Genomic DNA, 10325 nt, shown 5'->3' with positions numbered 1-10325 from the left:
GTATTTATTTTCTATATAAAAGTTATATTCTGAAGAAAAATAGATGTGTATGTCGTAAAATATGTTGTCGTAATTTTCCCGAAAAAAAAACGCAGGGAAAGCATATTCATTAGCAATGATCAGATTTGTTTTCCAGTCACATCAACCAAAAGTGTTAATGAATTAAACTGAAGATGATAAACTGACTATTGAAACATATTTCATCCAACATTGTTATGGGCAAACGGGATAAAAAAGACCGAGGTGGGTATGAATTTCAACATCCATACATTGGAGAAAAACTTGCATCCCCGTTCTCAGGTCTTGCTTTAAATAACAGAATAATATCGAAATATTTGGCATACACTTGTACTTTTTCATAATTCGAGAAAGGCATTGGCCTTAAGTGTGAGGGAAGCCAGAAGCATTAAGATCTAGGTTCCTGTAATATTTGATTGAACCTCGAAGTAAACTTAGTGCAAAAATTGTTTTGTCATTTACTTTTGTTACTTTGTAATTGTATTATTTTGGTTGTTTTGTGCTCTTTGTTGTTTGTGTCTATGTTCCATGTCTAGGATTTGTCCCAGGATTACATTCTTTTATTATCCGCTAGAATCCAGGTTCCCTTGCAATTGATTACTCTTTGCCAGGTCAGTGTCAATAGAATATTTTCATCAGTGGGAGCAAGCAAAGGACATTCCAGATATTTGTATAATTATTGCTCGAACAGTATTGGGTTTGGCATAGAATACAGGGATTTGTCATGATTTTTTCAACCAGAAGCAGCTTTTTTGTGAAATGTCTCAGTACATGCCTCAGGGAAGATACTTAAGATGGCATTCTAGTTTGAAATTAATTCAGATCCATATGCAGGTATATTATTATTAATATGAATTGTAAACAAGACATTTCCCTGTTAAGAAAGAACAGAGCATTTTGCACCTGAAGCTTTGTCTGTCAAACCATTATAAATTACTGTTTTACTCTAAGAGAAATTATTTAATTTTATTTTATACACAATGCATGTATGTTGTGTATGTCCATTAATAGTCTGTACTCTTTCAATCATTAACTCTCTTTTCTTGTTGTAACCATTGTGTTCTCATTTTCACTTTACAATGCCCCCAGTTGGCCATTGATTTGTGAATTAAGTTTTGCATCCTTTTTATCCTGGTAGTTCAAATCAAATAACATAGGCTTCTTTAAACATTTTTGACCATTTCTTAAGCTCAGTAATAGATCTTAATGTAGTGTTTTGCTGTGGTGAAAGTTTCTCATGTGTCAGTATGATGGATTTATACTATTTCGACACATTTCAAAATTTTAAGAAAAGCTGGTTTAAAATCTGTGGAGATTATTAATATGTATGCAGTAGTCATTATCTAACATGAAACATGTCAAACTTGAATTGCTGAAAGACTCTTGGTGAGACATATTCCCTATTGTCTCGGAGCTGCTTAGTCTAATCAAATCATGGTTCAAATTGAGAAAATTCATGTGCAATCTTCAGCTATCTTCAATTCTTGTCAATTTTTTTTACCATTAGTACATTTACATGTACATGTATACCAGATCCTTAATTTTTTTTATCATATTTGGAATTCTATTATTTATCTCCCTTTAGGAGAATACAGTATAAGGTTAGAGAAGATAACTTGTCTATTAAAGGTTACCCTACCTATCCTGGTTTTGCTGCCTACTCTAGCACATTTTATTGGTACATGTATTTTTTATGAAATGCAGCTTAACTATCATTTTTAAAGTTAAGAAATCCTCTCATAAGTGTCTATATGAATAATTTAAATAAAATAATGATTTTACCTACATACACGTGTACCTTACAATGTACCTACCCTATTTTTTCATCCAATGTATCCTTGAACAGACTTCATATGGGCAAGTGAACTTCACTTTCCCATTAGACCAGTATGATAAATTGTTTTATATTTACCCCTTTAATAAATAGGAATACATGTACATCTGCAAAAGACAAACTTATTCTTTTTATTTTTTATGCTACATTTAAAAATCATTCATACCATGTAATACAACAAAGTTTTGTTTTTACAGAAGAAAGAAAATCAAAGAAGGCAAAAGTTCAAAATGTCACTTATGAAGAAGAAGAATATGATGATTTAGATGAGGAGTCCACTCAAGATGTGAAAACAGGTCTTTAATCTCACATCCCTCATTTTTTTTATCTGTTACAGTCACTTGCAAAGTAAAAGTGTTAATTGTTTTCAGCTTAAATTTCATCAGTAGCAATATTTGCAATATTGACAACCAAATGTGTTTGTCACATCATGTTTTAATGATATCATTTGATAAGGAAAGTGATTTACATAGATTAGAGAATAATAGATGGCAAAATCAGTATCTCATGCTGTATCATAGAAGATGAATATCATTTCATTTTGACATGTCCTACATTTAGGTCATTGAGATGTCATTTTTTACTAAAGTATTATTGTTTGTGGCCTGATACTCTTAAACTTAAACATTTGTTACAAGCTCAAATTATTTGAAGCTTATTTCATATTTTCACTATATGTAGATATAATTCATTCATATTATACTACACATTGTTTGTTCTCTGTCATATTTGTCATATTTGTGTATTGTGTTATTTGCTTTAGTATTGTTTTGCTGATGCAATAAAGTATTAATTCGTTCATTCATTCATTCATTCATTCATTCATCCCAAGAAGTCTACATGTATATCACCATGAGATCCTCTGGCCTGAGAGTTTATATTAATCAAGGATTACTGATATGATTTCTGATACAGATTTTGCCATGTAATACACACTATTAAAAGAATCATACATTAAAATAGGAAAGTATAAAAATGTACTCAAAGTCTCTGAGAGATGAGAATTCAAAGTAGGGGTTTGGTAAAGTGTGTGATGTCACAATGTTTGATATGAATCATCAAATATTTTAGACTTGAAGTTTATCAGATTGTCAAAACTGTTCTTTTTACGACTAAATATGTTGTAAATGTAGATAATATGCAAGTTTTAAAACATACCTTTGTAAGCTAATCGTGACCACACCTTCAATTTGTATGTTAAACTATCTGATATACTTTTTATATTTTTTTTTAGAAATACCAGAATCAGCCACAAGGCATGTTGATGATATAGCTAAAGATGATGAATTTGGTGCAAAAGACTATAGAACACTGCTTGACTTAAAGCTTGACCATTCATCAAGGCCTTTGTTTGTTGTATGTATTAAAGAGGTAGACCTGGGTCAAGGGACATAATTCTTGAAATCAGTAATATGTTTGCATCATATTTAATTTCATCAAAGCCTATCAAATTTTCATTTGAAATAGAATGAAATAAATCCAAGTTACTTTGATGCTTAGATAAGATTGATGTAAAATGCTTTGCACTAACTTTCCAAGGATTTGTAAGAGTTATGTCCCTTACCCTAGGTTCAACAATGATAAAGCTTGGTTAAAACATATCTTTGTGAAGGTTTAACGGACTTATGGTAAAAGGTCAAAATCACAAGTGATCAAACTTAAATAACTTGAAACATGACAAGTTAATTAACATCATAGGAAATGCATTGTGCTATTTACTACGAAATTGCAATTGTAATGAATACTCTGCAACCCAAGGGTTAGGCTAGAATTGCTGTACACAGTGCTCTGATATCAATCTCAGCAGTTTTGTCATTTTTTCAATTTTTTACAGCCTGATATTTGGGCTACTGCTGTGTTACAAAACAATGTGATCAATTTCCAATGACAATGTAACATATGAACATAATAGCTGGTACGTATTTTCACAGAAATAGTAGTTTTTATGTAAAGAATAATGGTTGAAACTGTCTTTCATGAGTACTTATTTTTGCAAATAGTGCATAACCGTGAAATTCATGGAAATACTTATCACAAGAAAATAAATACAATTACAGTATTATATTGCACACAGAATTTATGCTACATGTACTTCATATATTGTAAGATGCACATACTCTGTCACTGTGTTAATCCAAATTTTTTAGGTATTTTTTTTAATTCAAACCTTTCTTTGTTGGAAACCATGCATTATTTGAGGAGGTATGTTCTAGTAGTACATATAAACTAATATGAATTTGCTGCTTATTTCAGGCACCTAATGGTCACATATTTCTGGAGTCATTTTCACCAGTCTATAAGCATGCACATGATTTCCTTATTGCCATTTCTGAAGTATGTATATTTTTTTTATGATAATCATTAAATCATGTAATCAAGAGTCATTGTCATACTGCAAAAACTCAAGTCAAAACTTTTTAAAAATATAATTTGTTTCAAAATGGAAGTTTGTTTTTTTTCTCTCTCTGCATTTAACCATTATGACTCCTGTTTTTATAGTGTATTCAATATTTTCAATTGTAGATTTATTTTTTTGTTAGCAAAGTAAGATCATATATGACTTAAGAAAATTCAACAAAAAGACAGACTTGAAATGCAAAAGTTAAAGTGAAGAAGGACAAAAAAGTACTTTGATAAAGAATTGAAGAATAACAGAATATAATGAATGATGTAAATGAATACATTGTCAAGATTGTTTAGTTAAGATAATGTGATCAGATTCAAATGTTGTGTGAAACATATTTGTAACTTGTTCTGAAAGCATAACATGTATTCATTTGAAAATATTGTATTACTTCCCAATTTAGCCTGTCTGTAGACCCCAGTTCCTTCATGAATACAAGCTGACAGCCTACTCCCTCTATGCAGCAGTGTCAGTAGGTCTTGAGACCAATGATATTATAGAATACCTCAGACGATTATGTAAAACTTCTTTACCCAATGGTATTGAGGAATTCATCAAGGTGGGTTAGTCTGGATTTATTAATCAAAATTTTGTTGTCTGTTTATATCCAATTTTTGGTTTTAAAACTGAAATTAAGCCTTCAAATATTTTTCAGTCCACAGAATTGATTAAGGGCTGTTCTAGATAAACATGTCTCTGGAGGGCAGAATGCAGTTGATTTATTAATGTGTTAGTTGGGTGTAAAATATGAATTTTTCTTACAAGACAAATGTATTGCATCTTAATTTTGATGTTTTTGGTGGTACCCCTATATATAATTGGTGTTCTGCCCCCAGGACACAATTTTTTATGGAATAACCCTAATGTAAAATCTAATAAATGAACTTTTATTTTACCTTTTATCTTAAAGTGACTGATAAATGTAAGTTTAAACATTTAAAGTTTAGGCTTTGAGATGTTTACATCAACACATAATGTAACTATAAATTGAACAATATTCCAAACAGCCAAAAAATGGAGAGGTGCAAAACCCTTAAGGCTTTTAAATGTAAAAAATTCTTAGGTTATATACTGGTGCATTTGTTACCTTTCTACATATATATTCTTTTTCTATTATTTAATTGCTATATTTATTATAACACTATGGTTTTTTCTTTAATTTTACTTTCATTTAAATTTTTTTTTATGATTATATAATGAATTATTATGAATTATTAGATAAAGTTAAATTACAATATTATACCTTCAATGTATTAAATGTGGCCTTATAATTTCTTTTTTCTGCCCCTTATTTCCCGGCTAGGACTGATTTTTCTACTGATATAATTATTTTGTAAAATGTAGACTAAATTTATGCATTGCTATGCTGTCATAGGCATTTATTCATAAAACATCTTTAAATATTTTTTACTTTACAAAACCTATGACAATTATAAACAATTTCATTCAGGATTTCTTAGATACTTTAAAATTGCTGTAATTGTATATTTTTTGCAATTTTGGTTTTCATATATTTTGGTGGGTATTGAAGTTGGCATTGTAATGAAAGTTATTATATGTTTTTTATGCTTTATATGAATATTCAACTTTATCCTGCAATGAGGTTATTTGTTAAACGAATAAAGGTATACGGTTATTTTTTTGCTGTATCCATACATTAGCAGGTTATCGACTTTTTGGCTCCTCCCACTCACGTGATCGGCGGAACTACCTTTTTTCTGGTATGCGTAAATTAATCAAGGCTGCCACCATAGATACGATATAAACAAATTGCGATTGCATATCCAGTTAATCTTTTTTTTTTGCTGTTTTGTTTTGTTTTCACCGAATGAAATAAAAGATGTTATGTAAACCAAATAATGATTTTGTTTGTTTTTTTTTTTTTTTTCACCGTCATATATATGGCAAATCCCAAATCTCATTCAGATTTGATTCATTATCAGTTTGCAGACAACTTCCCCTGTCATTTCAGTCATGTCGGACTCGGAGCCAGAGTGTCCGTCACAATTTAACATAAACTGGTCCCCACTTAAAGAAATTGAAGCATTACAATATGATAAAACTCTTGAAGAGACAAATGGCCAGGAAACTGTTATGGTCTTGGATTTATTACTGCCTAAACCCCAAGATAATGAATCAGAGGAACACTACATTATAGATCTGCCCATACAACTGCCTCCTCTTCTTCAAAAATCTCAAACAAATATTTCAAATTCTGAAGAAACTAGTGCACAAATTTCACCCCTGAACTCTACTGCCATATACCAAACAGAAACAAGTCAGCTTCCACCTTCCTCGCAAAATTCAAAACTTTAAAGTTCTTAAAATCGACTTTACAACATTCAAAATATTTGTTTTTATTGTTCATTTTACTATTTGTCTCTTGGAATTAAATAAATTTTGATAGATTGCTTATTTTCTTCAAACAGCTTTGACGGATTATATGGTGCGGATTGAATTTCAATGTTTACTGAGTCATGCGCCTTGCGTATTAATTTTTTTCTTCGGGTTTAATGATCAGGGCTCCTCAGGGGATATGCATTTTAAAATTTTATTGATATAACAGGATAAAAACAATATAGGTACATTGTCGAAAATTATTGAAGATATGTGTATTCGGCTTGGAACGGGGGAAATAGCTCGGCGGAGCCTCGCATTTCCTACCCGTTCCGTTGCCTCATCACATATCTGATCATGATACAAGTGAAAATAAAAACTTGATGAAAATAATCACAGCTATAGTATTGTGATGTTTCATTTTATTATTGCAAAAACCATGTATTTGACTACACTATTTTGAACTAGACTAGCATTTCATGGACAATTTTTGTATTAGATATATATGTGTACATATATGTTGCATCTTATTATAATGAACATGAAATAGCTTGTCCTAAATTCTTAAGATAATTATGTTTTTGTTCTCTAAACAGTTATGTACATTGAGTTATGGCAAGGTGAAGCTGGTCCTCAAACACAACAAGTATTTTGTTGAAAGTCAACATCCGGTGAGTGTTTAAAATTTTGTCCTACTTGATTATTTATTTTCCCAGTGTTTCAGGTGTTGCATAATCTTTTTACTTCAAAATACAGCTAGTTGCCTCTTTCAAAATCATATGGAATTCCTTAAAATCTCTTTACATTATTTTTGAACTTTCAAAATTGTCTTTCAAAATTAAAAACTTCGCATAAAAATAAATTATTTTCCAGGAAGTTATACAGCAGTTGTTAAAAGATCCAGTGATACAGGAATGCAGGCGTAGGGTCACTGCTGATGAGGGAGGGGAAGACATTGTGGAGGGTCAAGTCTCAAATAAATCAGCTTTACAGGTAGGTCAGAGATCAGGTGTCAAATATATCTACATTTCACGTAGCTCAAAGGTCAAGTCCCAAATAAATCTGCTTTACATGTAGATCAAAGTTAGGTGTCTAATATATCTGTTCTCCAGATAGCTCAAATGTTAAGTAGCAGTCCACCTATGGATGATTTATCAATGTCAGGCATTTGAACCAAATTGACTTGCAATATGTAGGATTTAATGGAAAAACAAGAATTAATATAGAAAAATGAAAAATGTTTTCACCGTAACCATAGCAACAACCATTCCTTAGCAACCACCAATTTTGGGCCTAAACACAAAAACATCACAATTTGAATGTATTTTTTTGTATCTAATGGTGGAAATTTGTCAAACTACATAATTATATTAATGAAGTATGTCTTATGAAAAACAATTTACAATAAAGTACAAAGCAATCAGATTGGTTTAGATCTGGTTACCATAGCAACCAAAATTCTTAATTTTTGACAATTTGAAATATACGAAAATAGGCTATATTCAGACCCGTTTTGCTAACAAGAGCAAGAAGATATTAATTACATGTATGCATGGATGTGTAGTAGGTGCTCTCCACTGAAACATATCAAAAATAGAAATATGTAGCATATCTTTGTTTTTTGCTCATCTGCACCCAAAATCACCCCCTGTAAGGACTTTTCTTCTTCTGAACGTTTTTCATACAAACTTTGTCCAGACCATAATTTTTTTGTCTTATGACTTAGACTTCTAATATTTGGTATGTTGGTGTATCCTCTCAGGGTAGATTGTTGCATGCCAGAGTGGTAGACTTTTGACCTTGACCTTTAACCTCAAGGTCAAATAACTTACAAATTTTGGCAAAATACGATACATAATTTAAAAGATTTCTTTGATCTTCTCCAGCAGGGTTGTACATATTTTCAGTAACATTTCACTGATTATTTTTACAAGCTCAATAAACCAGCAAATGGGAATCAAGATCAGCCAAGTACATCTACAGATGGACAGACAGAAGGCAGTGCTGAACAGCCCACAGTGCCCTCTGATATATTTGATTACTATGACAAAATGGACAGAGAAGAAGATGATGAAACAGAAGATATGAAGACTGTGTCATTTGAGGTCAAAGCTGAACACATAGAAACAATGCAAAAAAGGTAGATTATACTCTAAGAAATTATTGCAAATTTTCTGAATTTCTTCATAATAATTTCTGTTCTAATTGGATGGATTGATTTCAAATTTAGTGTGTGATTTTATGTAGATGGAACTTACATTGTATGCATTTTACTTGCTGTCTCATATTAACTTTTTCTTTTGCAGGACTTTGCTAATTTTCATTTTTCACTTTATGGAATGATGAAAAACATGTTGTCACAAAAATGTTGCCTGTCGCTAGACAGATTGATTTCAAATATTGTGTGTGGCTTAAATTGAGCGCAACGACCTCTTGTATAAGTGGGGGTATACCTAGCATGGTAACACATACAAATTCATTTTATTAATGTGAAAAATGGAATGATTTTAAAAATTGCACTAATTAAAACTCACTTCATGATACTTTTAGCATATTTATTGCTGTATTTTTTTTCTTAAGTACAAAATTTAAAATTATTTTTGACTTAAATGACAAAATCATTTATATTAATGCACACAATAATTGTTTGATTTACAGTACAGCCACGTTGGAGTTATTGCCCTCTTTTGGCGTTTTTTTGCTATTTTCAAAAATCTTCTCCTCTGACACTACTTGACCAATTGGAACCAAACTTGGTATGAATGTTCCTTTGGGTATCCTGCATAGAATTGATGTCGAAAAACATGGCCACTTTACTAAAAATAGAACATAGGGGTCAGACAGTAGTATTTTCGCATATATTTCCAAAACCGTTAGGTTTAACCAAATTCTTCAATAGCTGAAATGATCCTTATTTTTAGGACTACAAAAGTCTTCAGGCATAAAATTTGTCAGACGCTTTCTTATAGGAGTTATTGTCCTTGACAGGGGAAAATGACAGTTTTTTTTTTTTTTTTTTTTTTTTGCAGTTTTCAGCCAATGTCTTGCAAGACTATGATAGATTTAGACTTTCATTTACTGAATCGATCCTTGTGATAAGTCCTATCAAAATTTTCTTGAGTCAAAATTGTTGGACAACTTCTTGTTTAATTTATTGCCCTTGAAAGGCAAAAATCAACCAGGTGAGCGATTCAGGCTCCTGGGAGCCTCTTGTTTTCTTCAGGACTTATTAGGTTATGTATACATTCTATATACTTATCCTACAATTATTTTGCTCATAATATCAATGTAACGAATGTTTACTTCATATTTCTATGTATAATTAACAGATGTATTGAGCTTGAGTTTCCTCTGTTGGCTGAGTATGACTTCAAAAATGATACTATTAACCCTGATATCAAGTAAGTGGTCCGATGATACTAATTGTAAGTAAGTGGTCCGATGATACTAATTGTAAGTAAGTGGTCCGATGATACTAATTGTAAGTAAGTGGTCCTATGATACTAATTGTAAGTAAGTGGTCCGATGATACTAATTGGAAAGAATGAATAACTAAAATATTATCATGAGTGCCGAAGAACAACTAGATTTGACAAGTAAGCTTTGTCTGAATTATCTGAATTTACCAAAGTGATGTTGAAAATCTTGTCTTTTTTCCTTGATTCTGATGGTGCAAATAGTTAAACTAAACTTTCAAAATGGTGGGGTTTTTCATACTGTGTTTCAATCACT

At 31.1% G+C, this 10325-nt stretch overlaps 1 protein-coding gene across 1 annotated transcript in view; it reads left to right on the top strand.

Moving 5' to 3' along the window:
• The first annotated feature begins 63 nt into the window (after window positions 1–63).
• LOC148603218 (general transcription and DNA repair factor IIH helicase/translocase subunit XPB-like) overlaps window positions 64–10325 on the top strand; it is a 32213-nt gene continuing 21951 nt past the window's right edge. The window contains exons 1-9 of the mRNA XM_088551887.1: window positions 64–243; window positions 2050–2148; window positions 3087–3208; window positions 4106–4186; window positions 4660–4815; window positions 7190–7264; window positions 7467–7586; window positions 8528–8733; window positions 9923–9994. Of these exons, the coding sequence (XP_088408013.1) occupies window positions 216–243; window positions 2050–2148; window positions 3087–3208; window positions 4106–4186; window positions 4660–4815; window positions 7190–7264; window positions 7467–7586; window positions 8528–8733; window positions 9923–9994 (959 nt within the window). The 5' untranslated portion in view covers window positions 64–215. The remainder of the gene's footprint in view (window positions 244–2049; window positions 2149–3086; window positions 3209–4105; window positions 4187–4659; window positions 4816–7189; window positions 7265–7466; window positions 7587–8527; window positions 8734–9922; window positions 9995–10325) is intronic.

Source organism: Perna viridis, chromosome 11, assembly GCF_037379345.1.
Source record: "Perna viridis isolate PV_CMFRI_1.1 ecotype Kerala chromosome 11, ASM3737934v1, whole genome shotgun sequence".
NCBI lineage: Eukaryota > Metazoa > Mollusca > Bivalvia > Mytilida > Mytilidae > Perna > Perna viridis.
Note: the sequence above shows the minus strand (reverse complement) of the source record. Positions and strands in the feature narration are given on the sequence as shown.